The following is a 20,044-nucleotide window of genomic DNA, read 5'->3' on the forward strand; positions in this document are numbered from 1 at the left end:
ATTATATTGATAATTTATCATCATTATCAAATAATTAATTATATTAAGTGCCAAATGTTCAGAATGCAAAATGGCTTCAGGGATTCTGACAAACCAGAAGAAAACAGATGAAGTTGTTCCCATTAATGTAGATATTATATGTTATACATTATTATCATATTGATGTATATATTATGTAATAATTTTATTACAATTATTATAATTATTATCATTATTATTATCATACCAATTTACCTTGTACTGTATCTCATACCCCATACTATACTAAATAGTAACACGTCATTATAATTACATTTCTATTTTTAATATTAATCCAGAGAAGTATCATTACTTACTCACAGTACTTATTATTCTGGTGAACACTGTTGACATTTATTTGACTTGCTGCTGTTTATCTTCTCACGATATCTCGTAACTTGTCACTACTTATTTTATTTTACTTCTTATCTTTTATTTTTACTTCTTTATTTATTTGTACTTGTTCTGTCTCTCTGATGCTGTAACACCTTAATATCCCCTATAGGGATCAATAATTAGATAATTAATAATAACAAGATAATTATCTTTCTTATTTTATCTTATCTTATCTTTTCATATGTTGAATTGCTGAACATAATGCCTTGTATTTCCCTTAATATTTCAGTTGTTTCACCCCTTAAAATTACAGCTTCTGCACACATTCAGCTTAATTTTACTATGAGACGTTTAAGGAAGATTTCAAAGTTTTCATTTAAGTAGTTTTGTTTTATATCAAATGTAAAGCTAGAGTCTAAATAAATACATCATGGAGTCGATCGCTGTCTAAACTTGCACCTCTTCCTCAAAAGTGGAAATCACAGTCAGAACATATTTCATTCCTGGAACGAGGTGGTGATAGGCGAGTGAACCTGGGGTCAAAGGTCAAGAGGAACACGAGAGGAGGTCTGACAGCTTCAGCGTTGGGCTCTGGATGTCCTTAACACCAAAGGCCATAAAACAATGGCCGATCCGAATTACCGCAAGAGTGGAAACCAGTAAAGGACAGAGACATGACTCATGGACCATCAGAGTGGAAACACAAACAATCACCCGCAGAGAGCCGAGACAGGGGACAGAAATAAAGTCCTCCGAAGGCAGAAGATTAGCAAAGTTAAAGTTAATGAAATGAAATGAAAGCAGATTATCTGTGAGGTAAATTTGGATATAAAACCTAAAACAAACTAACGAAGGAAAGCATTTCGTTCTCAGGGCCCGCCGCATTGGCAGACTGTCAAGTTTATTTAGCTATTTTGGTCGACCTCAGCTGTCCCTTTTATGCTCTTCTGGGAATGTCTGCTGCCATCACCCTGACAAGTAATCCCCGTGTATTTAAGGGGGAGGAATGGAGGGTGGGGGTCAGGGGGGTCGGGAGGACAAACAGGTGGGAAAGTGTTTATGAACACACACCTTTGTAGTGATGAGAAAGCAGGACTGCAGCCAGAGATTAATGGTGCTTTCACTTGTCATTTAACGCTGACGTCTTAACTCACCCCGTCCTCAAGAAAAAACAAAACAGACACAAGAAACCAACTTAAAAAAAATACTACTCATGAAGAAAACATGAAATGAGATGCTGTGACACTGGAATGACATTTTATGTGTCCTTATACGTCTACTCTACATTTTAGAGGCAAATATTGTACCTTATACGATCTGACAGCTAAAGTTACATGTTGCTTCAATTAACTTTTATATATAAAATATAAAATACAAACAATTTTTTTTTTTACAAAATACAAGCATCGAAGACTCCCAACTTTTTTGCTTGTGATGTTTTCAATGTAATCAATTTTAATTCTACTTCATCCGGCTGCAACACTAATGCAACAGTAATCCAATAATGTCAGATATAAGAACAGTCACATGTTTGTATTTTAGATATTTAATGTACAGTTTGATGATCATACTGTATTTTTAATTCAGTAGAAGTTTGAATGCAGGGCTTTTACTTGTTAAAGGTTATTTTTTGTTGTACTGTTACTTCTATTTGAAATCTTTGTACTTCCCCAACTACTGCTTTTGCATCTTTTAGAACAGGATAAATAGTTCATTTAATTTAATTTGGAGTATATTCTAAATTAAGGTTTTTAAATTTTTTTACCATGCTTTTATTGTTTTTTGCTCCAGGACTTTATTGTCTTCCTTGCTTAACATCTAAGATAATGATTTTAATGACAAAAATGTCAAAAATGATGATGATATTGAGTAATGTTCTCAGTAAATTAACAGGAAATCATTCTTATTTCCTGATATTTAATCAAAAAATAGTAACAACTTATTATATACTTTTAAAAGGTGAGATTGGTGAAATTTTACTTCTTAAAGATGTTAACTAAAATTATAATTATTTAATATTTTTCTATAGTTGATTGTTATCAATTAGATAAATACATTATTTCAATACCCACAATTCATTACAATAAATAGGAGGTAAAAAAGGAAAAAAGAATAACTAAAGTTGTTTCTTTAATAAAGGGAAGCCCACCAAGCATTAATGCATCAGGACGTAACAGTATGTCATTTATTTTTATACATACTTACAAATCTGTGTGAGTATGCACATCCAAAAATAGATACATATCTTAATCCACCCCAGTTATTTTTAATATTGCTATGTGCAGGTTTTCAAGGATAAACTACAAAAGATTTGTTCTTCCATGTTGTTTGTTGTGTGAATAGATATTTTGATGAGATGATACATTAGATGATAATTAGTTTATACTCGGTGTGACTACAGAGCTCCCTCCATCGTATCAAATATGGGAATATCCCATATCTGACATTAGCATCATTACAACCTAAAATAAGCGAGCGAGCTGTGCACATACAGGGAAAAGTTGCATCGGTTGCTGAGCGTATAGAAAGCTTGTATCTCTGTCCTCCGTAATACAGCAATGGACATCACAAACCAAAAATAAAGTCGGCCAGTGGCTGCTGCGCCTCTCTGCAGGCAGATGGAGGTGGACAGAAGGCGGGTGGAGGGACAGTGTCCACTGGTCCAACAAGCATCTATGTCCCGAATGTCCTTATTAGTCCACGTGGGACTGCAGACCTGCAGTATGGTCCCTCAGCTATCAGGTTTACTTAATTCCAAGACTCCTGGGTCTATTTCTGATCTCCTGTAAGGTGATACGCCCCCCCCGCCATTCTGTCTCCTTCCCTTTAGCCATCAGTTCATCCTTGACCATCCTCTCTCTCTCTCTTTTTTATCCCCATCCAAACTTGAGGCTGTGGCTAAAGTTAGACCGGCCTGTGCCGGGGTATATAAGCCCCCCGGGATGTTCGTCTAATGCGGCTTCCCACTGTCTTCTCCTCCTTGATCAGCCAAACCACCACTCATACCGTCTCAAGATGGTGAGTACCAGGTTTCCAACACCTCTGCATCTTCTGGTGGAAATATCAAACCAACCTCATGGATTAACTCTTATCCGCCTTTTTTTTCTTTTCTTTTTTTGCTGAAGCTTGAAATTACATTAATTTAAAAAGATGGGAGCATTTGTAATAATTTTTCAGTAAATTATTTTGTGGGATTTTTTGTGGATTAATTGCAGTTCTTGGGGATGCAGTTTTAAGGATGCCTGGGTTGTTAAATTATAGTTTGCACTTCAGATTGCATGAAAAACTCAAGCATCTGGAGGATAGCCTGCAAATTTCCCCGCTGTGGGACTAATAAAGGATTATCTTATCTTATCTTATTTTATCTAATAAAAAAAAGAAACCAAGTGCATCATATTGTCGTATTATCGCATGTGTACAGATTGTAAAGCCCTCTGAGGCAAATTTGTAATTTGTGATTCTGGGCTATACAAAATAAACTGAATTGAATTTAATTGAATCATATTCTCAACCTGGAGGTTATGACCTCTTTACACATATCTGAGGGATAACGACAGGATTGATGGGAAGAAATATATTGTTTTGCTACATCACGGCTTCTAACAATTAAAAATGAAAGATGTTCATAGAAGGTAATCCCTATTTGTGGTGGATATATGCACGTACACATCATTTAATCTTTAGGGGCCACAAGCCAAAAATGTTTGGGACTTGGCAGCATCACTGTGAGTTTTTCTTCAAATTTGCTCTCTTGTGTTTGTCCTCCAGGCACCAAAGAAGGCAAAGAGGAGGCAGGCAGCAGGAGATGGTGGTTCCTCCAACGTGTTCTCCATGTTTGAGCAGAGCCAGATTCAGGAGTACAAAGAGGTGAGGTTTGTCCGGACTCACAGCGACACTCCACCGCTACAGGAGCTCCCTATTCCCTACTGTACGAGCATCAGGAAGCATCAGACTGTGTTACTTCTATTTAATCGATAGACACATAGATGTAAAGAGCCTGAATTAAAGCTGCTGTAATTTCAGTAAAATGTCTTGGACCAAAATTAGAGTTTGGTAATGCAGCTCTTTTCCATTTTCAAAGCAGTTGCTATTTTGCGTGCAACTCCTCTTCTCCCCTGACAATCCAATAAGCACAAGAATGTCATTAGGACGAGCTCTGAAATTTCTGTCACCATCCGAAGCTCGTCACATATCGTTCACCTTTGACCCCACACCCACTCTCCCAGCTGTCACTCAAACATCTTCTTAAGGCTGAAGGCTGCGAGGCCAATCAGAACAGCTGGACCTGTGTTGTTGTGCAGAACAGAGAATGTGAGGAGAGGAAAGAAAAAAGCACATTTTATGTTTTCAAAACTTTCACTTATGATTCATTTCTATTGATCGTTATTTGATAAGCAGAAAGAAAGACCAAAAGGCAACAGGGTACAGTGAGAAGGGCGTGTGTTGAGCTCCAGTTAGGTCAGGGAGATTAGATTTTATAAAGACACGCTGCCAAGAGATGGATAAAGATGGTGTTGGTGTTTTTTAATGTGTTGTCAAGGGATAACTGCTGCGAATAGAGGAAACATGCCTCCTGCGATAAATGATACGGGCGTCTTCAGTGCCACTTTTGGAACGTATGACACGATGATTGCAGTGATCTCAGTACGCTGCACAGATGGAAAGATAGCAGGGATGTGTTTCGTATCCATGAGAGCGACGGGAAGTGTTTTTGTGTGTGTGTGTGTGTGTGTGTGTGTGGGTGAGAGAGTAAGAAATAGGAAGGCAGGGGGAGAGATGAGAAGTGAGTTCAAGTTCAAGAGTTTATGTTTCAGAGGGGATCAGACAGCTGTTCCGTAATGATGCTTTCCCAAATTAACATGTAAGGAAAGACTCGGGGCTACCTTAAGCACCCCCACAGCCCCTCCTCACAACCCCCACACAAGGCCACTATAGTCACAGTGGGCTTTTCGGGGTGCAGCCTTTTTCTTGCACAATATCCTCTAACAGCACTGCGTCACAGATACTCACAAAAGGTCTCTCCACCTTCAGTTTTAAAATGCTTCCTTCAAGATTTAAACACCGTCTGCTTCTCCTCTTTGTAGGCTTTCACAATCATTGACCAGAACAGAGACGGTATCATCAGCAAAGATGACCTGAGGGACGTGCTGGCCTCAATGGGTGAGCGTTGGGATGAATCTCCAGTGGAAAAAGCATGTGTGGCTACTCGTTTCATGATCTCTTTTACTGATTCAAATTTCTTTTTGGCTGCTGTTCAGGCCAGTTGAACACCAAGACTGAGGAGCTGGACGCCATGATCAAGGAGGCCAGCGGCCCCATCAACTTCACCGTCTTCCTCACCATGTTCGGAGAGAAGCTGAAGGGTGGGCGGCTCATTTTAACCATCTGTTTATACCAAAGCTTTATACATTGTTTACATTATACTGTAAAAATAGTATATTCAGTCGACAGTGGACTCAAGTACTCAACCTAGGTACAATTTTGAGGTACTTGTACTTGAGTATTTCCATTTTCTGCTACTTTATACTTTTTACTCCACTATATTTATTTACAACAATAGCTACTTTTAAGATTTCATATACAAAACACAAGGTCAGTTTATAAAATATGACGCATTCTTATAGATTAAACTACCCAACAGTGTCTGAAGTAGTTGAAATAAGCTCCAACTGCAACATCCAATGGCTGCTTACATATCAGTAGATCAATGATAATGAACCAGTAATATAATTATATGCACAATAGGTACTTTTACTTTTGAATGCAGGGCTTTTTACTCATAATTATGAGAGAATTGGCCCCCAAGCATAGACATGTAAAGGTTGTTTTGGATCTCTCCCAGTTGTTTTGAGTCTCTTTGAGGATGTTTTGTGTCCTTTTTTTGGTAGTTTTGAGTCTCCTTTTTGTAGTTTTGCATCTCTTTGTGACTTGATTGATGTGTATTTCTACTTTTACTTCAGTTTTGAATACTTTTTCCACCCTGTTAGTCTGTGTGAAGGTTTACTAACCTCTCTGTCTTCTCCACGTCAGGTGCTGACCCCGAGGACGTTATCCTTACCGCCTTCAAGGTTCTGGACCCCGAGGCTACTGGAAGCATCAAGAAGGAATTGTGAGCAATCTTTTAAAAAATGACATCAAAGTTCTCCACACATGTTCAATTTATTGTTTGACTCCCAAAATGTCTGTCTGTTCCCTCATTCCAGCCTTGAGGAGCTCCTGACCACTCAGTGCGACAGGTTCTCCAAGGATGAGGTAAAATTACTGGAGAACTGTGTGTTTTTGGCAGACTGGTCTGATATTCAACATATTCTGAAGTGCTAATAGTCAGACAATCATCACACATGGTGCATTCCTTTGAAGAAATATCAGTAAGATAGCGTCTACATCCTAACGCCGTGCTGAATATCCAACCTTCATTTTCTCCCTCAGATTAAGAACATGTGGTCCGCCTTCCCCCCAGATGTTGCCGGCAACGTAGACTACAAGAACATCTGCTACGTCATCACACACGGAGAGGAGAAGGAGGAGTAAAGAGAACGCTAGAAGACTAAAAAAAACAGCAATCCCTTTGCTTGTCTGCCTTCCCTGCCCTCTTCTTTCCTCCTCTTCCTCCTCGCCAAGCTTCTGTGTAAACCTGTGTGCTCAGCCGTTCGTGGTCAAACCAAAGACTCTGACGCACGAGAGGGCTGATGCTCATGGGGTGTCTATGTTTGCTTATGGGGAATAGAGGGTGATTTCCAATAAAATTATCCTGTAACATCATTTCCATCCACAAGCTTTTCTCAAAAACCTTTTCTTTCCTTGCAACCATCTTCTGTCTTCTCACCTCTACATCTCTGTCTGCCCCGTCACATCCACCTCTGAGGTGTGTGATGAACTGTGTCCCTCTGCTTCCCTCAGCATCTGAGGAGGAGACAGCTTTACGACACAGTACGAGGACCTCATTCCAAATTTTGAAGACTTCCTCTCGGGTGTAAAAAAGGGAGGAGGGGGGAGCAATTGCAGGTTAGAAAGGGGAAAAGTTGCCTCCTTAAAGTGACGACAACTTTTCTTCCTTGAAAAGTGGAAAAAGAAAAAAAAAAAAAAAAAAAAAACTGAAGGAGGGGAGCGAAAGGGCCGAAAGAAAACATTCAAGTCTTCGAGTTCTTTCCCTCCACTCCTTCCTGCAACCATTAAATCATCTTTTTTTTTTTCCATAAGCTGGACCCTTCCTAGGTTTTCCTCTGTAAAAATAAAAAGGGACAAACTGTGAATAAAATCTCTTTCCTTTTTTGTACAACAGTGTCTCTGTTCAGTGGCTCTGTGGGAGGAAACCCATCCTGAATATATAGTGACATCTACTGGAGCGTCTTTACGTCTGGATGTTCAAATAGGAGCCTGAGGAGTAAATTTAATAAACACAGATCCGCAGCATAATGTATATAAATGACCAAACCCCTGCTATTGTGGCAGAGACAGCTGGTTATTTAAATCCATCAAAATTCATAATGTTTCCAAGAATACGATCAACAGCAGCTCTTAAGGTTGAATTCATCGCTACTTATACGCAGACAGAACATCGTCCACATTTCAAACACCAAGAAACTCAAAAACAACATGATGATTTAATATATTATGGTTTATTACTCATCACAAATGTCATTATCATCATCAATTAAATACATCAGTTGTAGATCTGAAGGAATGAATTCAATTAGCTATATGATTTTATTTCACTTTCACCAGAGAGAGTGACAATGTAAACTTAAAAACACAAAAGATGTAACGGCATGGGGGAGAAAAAAAACAAACAAACAGCTGAAATGCTTCTTAAAACGTTTTGCATTAGTGGGAAGTCATTCTCAATCAACTTGCATCAAGAACGACAGTTTCAGGATCGATGCAGAAATGCGCAAAGGACCTGATAGAAATGGATTTCTTGATTCGTCCTCAATATTGCAGTGCTGATTCCACAAGCTAGCGAGATTATTAGTTTTGATCATCAAGGCATCTCGAGCCCTCTGAAATAAGAGAAATTACATTATCACCAAGACATGAGCTGCGAGGAAGTATTGCTCATAAAATATTGTATCCCACGGGAATGAAAGCGTGCTCAGAAAAAAAGCGACTGAAGCACAAAATTATTTCTTCCCACGGCACCAAACTGATCCTGAAGATCAGGAGGTTTAAATCAGTGCTGCTGTCACCGCGCACCATCAGCGGTCGTGATGGAGGCGGGTTTGCATAGATGTGTTCAGGTTATCGTCACTAACACTACACTAATCTGTGCCTATGAATGCACCGGTGTCAAAAGAAAGGAGGGAGGATGGAGGAGGATGTTTATAAATCTAAATGACAAGTTTAAGTGAAAAAAAAACGTTGAAAATGCAGGACATATGTTGGCTACAATTACACGAAAGTCCCTCTAATCCTTAACTACAAAAACAGTACAGTTAAAGAGCATCAATGCTTTTTTTTGCCATCAAATGGTTTTACACTAACTACCTGGCACTATTCATCGTATACTGATGGGGTTCAGTGCAGTTAAACGTATGCATAAATATGTTACAGTACAGAACACTGAGTGTAAATAGGTTAGGGAGTTAGTCCTTAAGTCATCATGAGTGTTACAACACAAGTTGGTGAGACAGACATACTCAAGATCTCCAATTAATGAACGATTCAAAGCTCATAAATCACTTTTTAGTATATTATACAGTACGATTAAGACCTTCAACTCCCAAAAATTCTGTCTGAACGACTCGGCTCACTGTTTTCTCCGTCGGAGGCCCGTTACTCAAGTCTGTTTAATACTGCACTTCAGTAAACCGGAGACTCGTGAACCTTTAGCTGACCAAACCAACAGTGACAATAAACTTAAATAATAGCAACGACATGCATTGAGTTTTGTGGTGTAGAAGCAGAGGACTTGGCGTGCAAAGAAAATAAACTAAAAATAAACACATAGATGATCCCCCTGCAACCACACTGCGTGTAGTCGGCCATCGTTCCAGTCAACCAGGTGTCTCTCACTCACATAGAAAAATAGTCAGATGCAAAATAATAATAATAATAATTCATAATATACTATATTTGATTAAATTAACCACTTTGTACATAAATACACCAGAGCCCGAAGGTCAAAGATCAGAGGTTAATGCTACATTGGCACACCTGGCACCTCCAGTCAAGTGGCTTCCTATAGGTCCTCCAGGCAGATTTCACACCATGAAACCGGCCGAGACTCTCGTTTTCTACGTCACTACACTAACGGAGTGGTCGACTTCAGTGGTACTTTGTGACCAAATCACAAGTGCCAAAATCTTCCTTCATTCTCTTTAAGAAACTTGAAATCACATTCTAATGGGCTCATGAACTCGTGTTCTCACCCATGCTGAAATTTGGCTAAATAAAAACACACACGGAGGAATTTTGTTCGTCAGAAGCAAAAATAATACTAATTTTACAGATTTGGTCTGCAGGACTCGTGCACGGTCACTGCTGGGTATTGCAAATTGTCACGCAACTAGTTTATCAATTATGCACGCTTTTTTGCAAAATTCAACCTCAGACACAATAAATTGAAATAAAAACAATAAAAAGCTCCCTGTGTTTTCTTTTGTCAGAGACAAAAAAAACAAAACACATACACTTCACGGTGCCTGGTTGTATTCTTAAAGTTCGCCCTGTTTTCGGCCATTTCCCCCTTCAGATTTATTCCACTGAAAGAAGAATTTGGGGAGAACCACTCAGGGATTAAAAAAAAAAAAAAAGCAGCCAGAGGGAGACTGAAAACAGGGAGGCTACACACAGAACAGTAACACATTTCACTACACTACTAAGGCACACACTCACTCACAACATTTAACATGACAATAAATACATCCTCAACAACATTACTAGCATTTCTGCCTTCAGTGCCTGTGTTTGAGACGACTTCAAAGGGTTTTCTTTTTCTGTTTGTCGCAGGCATCGAGATTACGAGTCCACAGAGGAGAAACGACGGGGCTTGTGGAGTGCTAACAGGATCCTATGTGCTTTAGGTAGACCTTATATTTACATACTCTATGGCACCGTCACTATTCCTGCAAACCTTCAGTTCAACAATCCTTTGAGTCAATATTTCTCTAAACACTGCCATCAATCTGATTAAAATAATAAAAATGAGGAAGAATTTGTAAAATAATAAAAAACTAAAAGAGATAAAGACTGTAATCTGTAATTCACAGTCCATGCTCCAGTTGAAAAAAGGAAATTTGTCCCATCTTGCTAAAAGTTGGTGAAAAAGAAAAAGCATTGAGCGACGGTTAAAAGCCCCTCGAGGTGCTATTAAAACCAAGATCCAGTTTTCTCCACCATAGTCCTAGGACTACATTAAGTCTTTGAAATGATGTGTTGTACATGAAGCCACCCCATCTCTTTTTTATTAATCACTCGTTCTGTGTCTGGGGGTCTTTTGTTCCCCTGACCTGTTCTTTTGTTCAGCGTCCCTTTTCTTTATCCTGGAATGACGAGTGGGGAACTAGGCCGAATCTCTTGTTGCTGCAGCTCCGTTCTTGTCCTCCGCTTCTCCTCCCCCTTTGTCCTTTTTCTTCCCCCCTTTCTTCTTCTCTTTTTCTAGCCTCTCTTTCTCCTTCCTGAACCTCTCTTTTTCAGCCTTGTCCTTCTCTTTCTTCTCCTTCATTTTTTTCTTGTCATCTTCCTTTTCCTTCTTCTTGTCTTCTTTGCTCCTCTTCTTCTTCTTCACCTCTTCCTCTCCGGCTGGGACGTCGGCCGCTGGCGCCGCTTCTTTTTTTGAATCTTGAATTGGCGTCAGAGGGGTGTTATTCGCCGTAGGAGAGGGGAGGTTGGGAGTGATTTGCTCGGAGACGATCTTCGGGGAGGGGGACAGAGTGCTGGGCGGTGGTGCTGGGCTTCCTGTTGGGGCTGAAGCAGCAGACTGGCTCTGTGCTGGGGGGTTCTCTGACGCCTGAGTCGGCCCAGATGATGAGCCAGATGCACCTCCGACTAAGGGGCTCCGAATGTGGGGTGCCGGTGCCCTCTGAGCGGCTCCTGGAGGAATAGGTGGCTTATGGCTGGGGCCTCGCTCCGGGCTTGATGTCTTAAGCGTCAGGCCCTCCATCCCAGAGGGCCCCGAGAAGGAGCCCTTCTTGGTTTGAAAAGGAGCCTTTGACCTGCGGAAGCCAGGGAGTGAGAGCAGGCTGGATGAGGCCCGGAGGGGTCCGGGCGGCGGGATCGAGCTTCCCAGGAACGAGAAGCTGCCGCCGGAGCTGATGGAGGCGGCGCGGCGTTTGTACTCGAAGATGGCCCTCGTACCGTGGAGGCGGCGGGCGGGCTGGTGTGTCAGCTCCCCTCTGGACTCCCTCCACTTCCTCACCTGGATGTTGCACTCCCTCTCTATGAGCGACTCCGTCACCGGGAGAATGATGATCTGGACGACACACGGCAGACAGGGACGAGACAGACAGAGGAAGTGATGATTACCAGACTTGGCACTACAGGACAAAGTGACTCATAACTCGTGTTGCTGACTAAAAACAGAAGCAGGTTTTGTTCATGTACAAGCACTGATGCGAGAAGAGAAATACACCCACCTCCTGTACCAATATGTCCTCTCTGATAGCGTCAGGTGCGATGTTCCTTAGACGCTCCATGGTTTCATACATGCCCTGTACTTCACGCAGTTTATCCACAGAGCCGAGCATCTGTTTCAGAAGCACCAGACCCACACGAAACACTATCTTCACCCCTACAACCAGACACTTACATCAGGCTTCTGACAAAGCAAGAATCAATATTGATCCCAATTCTTCATCACACAGTTCATTTATAAACAGACAGCAGCTGGATTGTATGGATATGAACGGTACCTTCACAGAAGAACATGTCCCATACACGCAGTACACTGGCCCATGGCAAGGTGCGTGAGAAGATGCACATGAACCACTCCGTCATGTAGAGAATTGGGTCGATCTTGAACTTCTTAAGATGTCGGTACGCCATTGGACACGTACGCCGCAACAGGGAGAAGAAGATCTCACCGTCCAGCTGGATCGCCTCCTAAAAACGACAGAAGTGAGAGCGTCAACAAAGCTGAGAAAACTGACAGGAAGTTCTGACAAAAGAGAGTTCTTTGACTCACCAGTCCAGCGCTGTAGTAGCCGGGAAGATATTTCTCGCATATCTGAACGAGGCACCAAAAAGCTTGCTGTGAAACCGGAAACAAATGAAAGAGTTAAAGTTATAAATGCACCGATAACTGCATCAACACCTCTTTGCTTCCCTGCTCCTTTTTGTGGCTTTAACAAAAATAGAACAATGTGCAAATTAATAATTGACTAAATCGGTTCATGCTTCCTTCTTTTGGAGATATATATAGTGATCTATGAACAACAATATATATATATAGTCCTTCCTGTCCTGCTGCTAAACAGAAAATAGCTTTGAAACCGTGAGAAAACTTTCAGTAGATAAAGACAAACTCCAGGTACAGCAGCTGTCCAACTGTCATCAGAAAATAAAAACACCCAGCTACTTCAGTATCACTTCATCAGATCAAAATACGCTCACGCAGACACCCGTTTATATCAGGGTATGATACTATGATACTGTCAGATCAGGCAGGCTGTGGTCACCTTGCTGTAAAAATGGCTGAGCAAAAGCAACTGTAACTTGAGTTCTGTCTGTATCACAGACGCTTGATATTTGCAGGACACCCTGTCGATTGTTTCATCACCAGTCTGCTGCCTGCTACTATTTTTAATTGAGTGCTTTTTATCGATTTCTCGCCCGCCCACTCTCTCGTAACAAATGTATCCAGTGAAGAGGGTTAAACAGGAAGAGAGATCAGTCTCTAAATCAAAAACATAACATGATTTCCGTTTCAAGCATTACAAACTGCACCGTGATATGCTACATAGGGTGTTAACTTGTCTTCCTGAGAGCCCAATGGTCTGGTAAAAAGATGGAAATTCTTTTGCCTCAGTAGGTATTTTACCTACGATACTTGTGTGACATGTGTTAGTGTATGGAGGCGATTTTGGGATCACGTTACATGAAGGTATATTGTAAGGTCCATTGGTGGTAACAGACATTCAACTCAAAATCGGCCCGTTTTGTAAGGTAACCTTACACCGATGAAACGTTTTAGTTTCACCACTGAGTGAGAACCTGCACCCCCCTGGCTCAGCCCCTCACCTCAGCAGGCATATGCATGAGCAGCACTGCAGCCACCGGAGCCTGGGCCTGGCAGTAGCCCTCGTCGGGCCGGTAGATGGTGTAGGCCTTCAGGATCCGGTACAGATCCTGTTGCCTGCCAGAACAAAAAAATGTACCTGTTAAGGATTGCACCAATCTGACTTTTGTAGTCCTGATACCAATATTGGTACCTGGGCTTTGGGTATCAGACATAACGACTACTGATCCGATACCAGACTTTAATTAGTAACCAACAGGAATCTGGGTTAAAATAAAATGCAGACAAAAGTATCTGAAAACAAATATCCACTGCTTATTTTTTAATTTTCCGTTTATTTTACCAAGGTTTTCTGTATGACATTGTCGCTTTTTTAATAATAATGACTCAACTATTTTTGATATACTTAATTAACACCATTTTCTTGGTTGTATCAGTTTCTCCAGGATCAAACACTCTCAGCTATTAGTTACATAACATTTGAACATTTCAGTCAGTGTGCAGGTCTTGTCAATCATGTGTGTTAACTCGGATGTCTAAGGGTGTGTGCTTATATATAGGTTTTTTGTTTTTTTTACCCGTGGCCACCACGAGCAGCAAACATCTCATGGAAGGGAAACTGTCTGTGGAGATCTTTCTCTATAATGTCCAGCCATTTAGCTTCTCCCGGCTCTCTCTCCAGCTCCTGAAGTAAAAAGAAATTTAAAAAAATAGACACAAGTTTTAGAATAAAATCCATTAGCTCATGGAGTCAATTTCCAAATTAGCCATTACAGTGGATTAGACAGCAAAGCCCTGTATGAATCCACATTTTGAGAGTCAGACAACACAAACAATAATAAGCAGACTGCTGGGACCCAGACCCAGCCAAGGCCAGACCCCCCCACCCCTCCAACGTGGACACGGAGGCAGGACAGGCAGGATTACCGGTCCTGATAAGAGGCTTACAGCTCGCTAGGTCTGTGCCTGCGCCCTTTTAGCACCCCTGGAGCTGAAATTGCCCTGATCAGCCACACAGCCCATTACAATGGGCCCCACTTTGAGCCAGTTACTCAACCAAAATACTGTAGCTTCTTCAGTGTCCTTAAATATTCTCAACCCAGCTACAACCAACTGTATACAAAGAGAGAGAGACAAGTTCAGGAATTAAGAGAGCAGAATAAAAGAAGATCAGAATAACATTTTGACCAAAGGTTTGTGTAACGTGATATTACAAGCTCACAATGAACAGTCGTGAAGAAAACCGAAGTCCATCCGTTTTAGTTTAATGCTGGAGGCCTGAATGCATGTATAATAAGTGTATTTGATAACAGCAACTTAGACCTCATGTTTTTAGTTCTACCATTCACCCTTTGTGTTACATTTTTAAATGTTATCAAAAATAAACTTTTCAAAAAGACAACATGCTAACAGTCATACATCAAATTTTCCAGGGTTGGCATCCAGGAGCTCTTGGCTGTTGGACAGCAGCTGCCAGGCTTTGGATCTGAGAGACGATGGAATCCCCTTCCTGCAGCGCAACTTCACCTTAAAACGCACAAAAAGACACACAAAAAGACACACAGGGTATCAGCTCTGGCATTATGTCAAGTATAACCAATCCAAGTATATGTAAAAACACATCTGAAAGGCCGATGCATACCTTCTGGAAGCGATGTTTGATCCATTTATCCCAGTTGTAGAACATATCAAGCCACTTTACCTCCCTTTGTCTGGCTACTTCAACTCGAACTTCCTTTTCACTGTAATAGTGAGTAATATAAAATTACTCCATCACTGACAGAACTGGGAAGTACTCTTTTTCTTTTCACACCTCTACATATTGCACTACAATATGTTTCAACATTTGTTATTCTAATCTAATTGTATAAATAATTAACTCATTCTCTGTTTTACATTAATTTGCACAACATTATGATGAATTTCTTAAATACAGAACAAAATTGACCAGAATGCACTGCCACTACTGATGGTAAATCAATATGTTTTCAATTATTCAGCAGTCAAAGAGCAATAAGCTTGTCAGAAAAAGTAGAAGCAAATCTGACAGAAAAGAGAGGAAGAGAGCAGATGGGCGTTAGAGGTGATACCACAGAGACACACAGTCAGTACATATTTAGTCACAAAATACGCTCTCAGCATTATCTGAGTCAGACCAAGGGGAGATAAAGGATAAAGAGATATGTTTAGAGCAGCAGAGAAGAGGAAGAAGACAGGAAAGAGAGGGTGAGACAGACAAGAGAGGACAATCTCTTTGGGGCAGACGGATGACAGAGTGAATGAGATGTTTGAGAAAAGCAAATTGACCGATTAAAAGGGAGATAGGCAGGATTTACATCAGTGGCCATAATCTCATTATGTCTCAAATTGCAAATAGCGTAATGTCTGCATGGAACCTTAAAAAAAGATAGGTTTTACCCCCTCATTCAAACAGCCATACTGAATAGGCGTCTCTAATCTCACATCTCAGACCTATCTGTTAGACATAATGACTTCACACAGAGATCAATATTTTGCACAAAGGAAGGGAGCGTCATTACTCATTAGGTGATGTCAAATTACTCACCCTGTGTCACTGTACTGAGTCCCACCTAGGAAGCCATATTTATCAGTGCGTCTGACAGCCATGCCATTGATCTCTGAGTCTGAGCCCACAGAGCTCCCGTCCTCTCCGAGCCCAGATAGAGACTCCAATGTCCCCGACATCATGCTGGCTGACTCTAGGTAGCTGAGGGTGTCAGGGGCCGGCCGGGGTTTGGGGCTGGGCAGCGGGAAGGCTGGTTCTTGGATCAGTGGGACAGTCGGGCTGGGGAGTTCGACTCTGGTGGGGGTGCTGGGAAGTTCTGCTTTCTTTGCTTCAATGGGAGTGTCAGGCTTCGGGGAGACAGGAGGAGGCAGACTTTCAGGGTTTTGTGCTTGTTGAGGTGGCTGAGGTTTCTCCTCTTCTGCGGTTGCTGATGCAGCCGTAACGGTTGATTCTTCAGGAGTAGGCGTGGAAATGGAAGCCACAGCGATGGGGGGTTGACCCACTGTAAATTGAATATCATCCCTGACAGGATTTGGATTGTGTGTGACATGCACATTGGGGTAGAGATTAGGACCAGGATTGAGATCAGGAGATGGGGATGCCTGTTGCACTTCGCTCTGAGTTGACGGCTCATTTGGCAGTGCTGGAGTCTCTGTGTCAGTATTAAAGAGCTCTGCAGCTGGTGGGTCACTGCTCATCGTTTCCTGCTTAATAACATGAGCTCCAGTCTCTGAAACCGTCCCTGCCGAGTCCTCTGTCTGTGGAGCAGGAGCAGCCTCGTGTACCAATAAAGTGAGGGGGGTCTCAGCAGTGAGTTTGGGAGGACTCAAGGATGGGTTTGGAGTTAAGGGTGAACTCAACTCCGCTGACTGTGCTCCAGGAGTGTTTCCAGTCAAAGCTTTGTCGTTGTAGAGGGAAGACCTGGGCGTGGGCGTCTCCCTGGCAGACTCTGGTGCGGGGGCTGCTGATGAGGATGGAGGGACGGATGGAGCTGCATGAGGATCACCCAACGCAGGGGGTGATGGGGATAGCGTGAAGAGTTCAGCCATGATTCCACTCTGATCTCTCCTTTACAAATAGAGAGAAAAAGACAAGACGGTAAGTTTTATTTTGCAGCTTTCAGTTCATCAACAACAAGTACTCTAAAGGTCAACGCCTGATGCAACAGATGACTAAAGAGTCATTTTTAGTTGTAGCAGCAAAAGAAGTGTAATGTTTACAGCCACTGACATTTCCTCTTTTGCTACACAGAAGACACGGCTATGGCGTAGTGGAGAGCAAGGTAGTTCTCCAATCAGAAGGTCAGTGGTTCAATACCTGGCCTCAGCAGTCGATGTGTCCTTGGGCAAGACACTTAACCCCAAGTTGCTCCTGAAGGCTTGCCATCGGTGTGGACTGGATGATGAATGTTAGTTAGAGTCTGATGGTGGCACCTTGCATGGTAGCCTGTCATCAGTGTGTGAATGGGTGAATGATATGTAATGATATGTAATATACTACTGACTGTAAGTCGCTTTGGATAAAAGCGTCTGCTAAATGACTGTAATGTAATGTAATGTAATGTAATGTAATGTAGTTCTCCAATGGTTCGATACCTGGCTTCAGCAGTCGATGTGTCCTTGGGCAAGACACTTAACCCCAAGTTGCTCCCAAGTTGCCATCGGTGTGGACTGGATGATGAATGTTAGTTAGAGTCTGATGGTGGCACCTTGCATGGTAGCCTGTCATCAGTGTGTGAATGATATGTAATATACTACTGAATGAATGTAATGTAAGAATAAACTATGATTTCACACTTTAACAACAAAGCAGCCTCACACACATGTGGCTCATAACAAGCAGAGACACTTTGTTGTCATATCCTCTGTGGAGACCTTTCTAGAAAACACTCAACTTCCCATTTCTGCACACAGGAGCAATGTGGTTCACTAGTAGCTAATAGTCAACACCCACCACCCTCCTCCCTCCCTCCTCCCTCCCAGCGTCCCCGGCCTTGTCCACCCCGCTGCCCGGTCCACTCACCCACAGCCGGCGTGTCACCGTGATCCGTCCGCCTGGATGATCCAAGGGAAGGAGGAGAGAGAGGGGGTGTTCCTACCCGTACGCTCCCCCCGCCACTGCTCCGGTTCTCCTCACCTGCTCCTCTGTGGAAAGAGAAACAGAGCCGCTGAGCACCTGGGAGCTAAGCTAGCAGCTAACTAGCTAAGTTAGCCTAATGTGGCTATTAGCATTAGCCTAGCTAGCTAGCTGGATTTCTCCGTTACCTCAGTGAGACATTACGACTTCTCCGAGACAATCCTCTCTATAAGCGAGCAGCTTTCTACAGGACAGTTTTCATTCTGAAATAAAAAGGGGTTTCTTTGTTTGGTGTGTCCACGCTCAGCGGAGAACGCTAGCTACATCCAGCAGCAGCAGCCTGCATTTCCTACTGACAGCTACGTGCGTGTTCACGCCAACGTCGTCGGGCACCCGCACGCAACAACGCGCAGGAGCCTCCCTTCCAGAGCAGAGATGTGCTGTGGTGGAAAGTAACTAAATACATTTTAGTACTGTTTTTTATTTTAAATACACTATTGAGGTTTTTTATTTTATTTTACTTTACTTGAATATTTATATTTTACTTGAATATTTATATTGTATGCCTGGTAGTGTACTCAAGTACTGTTTTTATTTTAAATAAACTATTGAGGTTTTTTATTTTAAATACACTATTGAGGTTTTTTATTTTAAATACACTATTGAGGTTTTTTATTTTAAATACACTATTGAGGTTTTTTATTTTATTTTACTTTACTTGAATATTTATATTTTACTTGAATATTTATATTGTATGCCTGGTACTGTACTCAAGTACTGTTTTTATTTTAAATACACTATTGAGGTTTTTCAACCAAAAGTTTGGACACACCTTCTCATTCAATGTTTTTTCTTTATTTTAATTGTTTTCTACATTGTAGATTAATATTGAAGACATCCAAACTATGAAGGAACACATATGGAATTATGTGGTAAACAAACAAATGCTCAACAAACCAGAATATGTTTTATATTTTAGATTCTTCAAAGTAGTTGAATGAGAAGGTGTGTCCAAACTTTTGACTGGTACTGTATATTTTACTTGAATATTTATATTTTATGCTTACTCCACTTACTCCACAAAAGTTAGGCCTAGCTGATAGCTTTAGTATAAGGTATTAATATTACTTCTCCACTGATTGTATGCAAATGCTTCTTGACATTCATATTTCCTCAGAAATCTATTTTATTTTACCATAATCATACACACATTCATTACAAGGATAAATTGTTTATTTGTAAAGCACCCTTGACATACTTTTAATAAAAAGTTATTAACCAAGAAGTTACTTAAAAAAAAAGAAAAAAAACAAATTTTAAAAAGCATGGGAGGGTAAATAAATACATTCTAATGAAAAAGCATTAAATTATCACTGTGTCACTTCTTTGTGTTTCACTATACTTGTATGTTTCTTTAGCACCACTAGAGGGTGCAATCTCATTTAATTTCAAGTAACCCTGAAAAAGTGAGGTTCTGGTGATCCACCAAAACATCTGTTAAACACACAAATGCTCAGGCATGCTTACAACCAAACTATTCACCTGAATTATGCAGCCAGCCAATGTGAGCAGAGTGTTTTATTTTGTTTGGGGAGACCATCATAGTTTCTGGTTGGGGATAGTGAGTCATTTATTTGCTTTCCTTTTCACACTAGCAGGCAGCTGGTTGTTGTGATTGCCATGGTAAAAAAAACATTGGGGAGACACCATTTATTCGAAAAGGGAACTCCCATATATATTGTCTTGCTCATACAAATGAATGCCATCCAGCTGGTTTTCATTTAGTCTGACGACAAGTTTCCACAAAAGCACAGAGGAAGACTGAGTCCTTGCACTGTGCGTAAACAAAGTTCATAGTCGCCATGGAAATCCAGAGGCAGAGAACTCCCAGTAACCATGTGTTAATGGTAAAT

General features: G+C 41.3%; 2 protein-coding genes across 2 annotated transcripts; one reads left to right on the forward strand and one right to left on the reverse strand.

The window, feature by feature from the left end:
• The first annotated feature begins 4,142 nt into the window (after window positions 1-4,142).
• On the forward strand, window positions 4,143-7,427 carry mylpfa (myosin light chain, phosphorylatable, fast skeletal muscle a). Its single transcript, XM_054606798.1, has 6 exons — window positions 4,143-4,221; window positions 5,439-5,514; window positions 5,613-5,717; window positions 6,385-6,463; window positions 6,558-6,606; window positions 6,784-7,427. The coding sequence occupies exons 1-6, from the start codon at window positions 4,186-4,188 to the stop codon at window positions 6,883-6,885; spliced, it is 447 nt and encodes a 148-aa protein (XP_054462773.1). The 5' UTR covers window positions 4,143-4,185; the 3' UTR covers window positions 6,886-7,427.
• Window positions 7,428-7,954: 527 nt separating this feature from the next.
• Window positions 7,955-18,495, reverse strand: LOC129097902 (TBC1 domain family member 10B-like). Its single transcript, XM_054606797.1, has 11 exons — window positions 18,320-18,495; window positions 18,078-18,199; window positions 16,095-17,123; window positions 15,171-15,270; window positions 14,948-15,055; window positions 14,107-14,213; window positions 13,531-13,645; window positions 12,476-12,541; window positions 12,204-12,393; window positions 11,928-12,082; window positions 7,955-11,764 (listed from the first exon to the last, which is right to left on the reverse strand). The coding sequence occupies exons 3-11, from the start codon at window positions 17,102-17,104 to the stop codon at window positions 10,856-10,858; spliced, it is 2,760 nt and encodes a 919-aa protein (XP_054462772.1). The 5' UTR covers window positions 17,105-17,123; window positions 18,078-18,199; window positions 18,320-18,495; the 3' UTR covers window positions 7,955-10,855.
• Window positions 18,496-20,044: the final 1,549 nt, after the last annotated feature.

The sequence above is a fragment of the Anoplopoma fimbria genome, chromosome 11 (genome assembly GCF_027596085.1).
Source record: "Anoplopoma fimbria isolate UVic2021 breed Golden Eagle Sablefish chromosome 11, Afim_UVic_2022, whole genome shotgun sequence".
In the NCBI taxonomy this organism is placed as follows: domain Eukaryota; kingdom Metazoa; phylum Chordata; class Actinopteri; order Perciformes; family Anoplopomatidae; genus Anoplopoma; species Anoplopoma fimbria.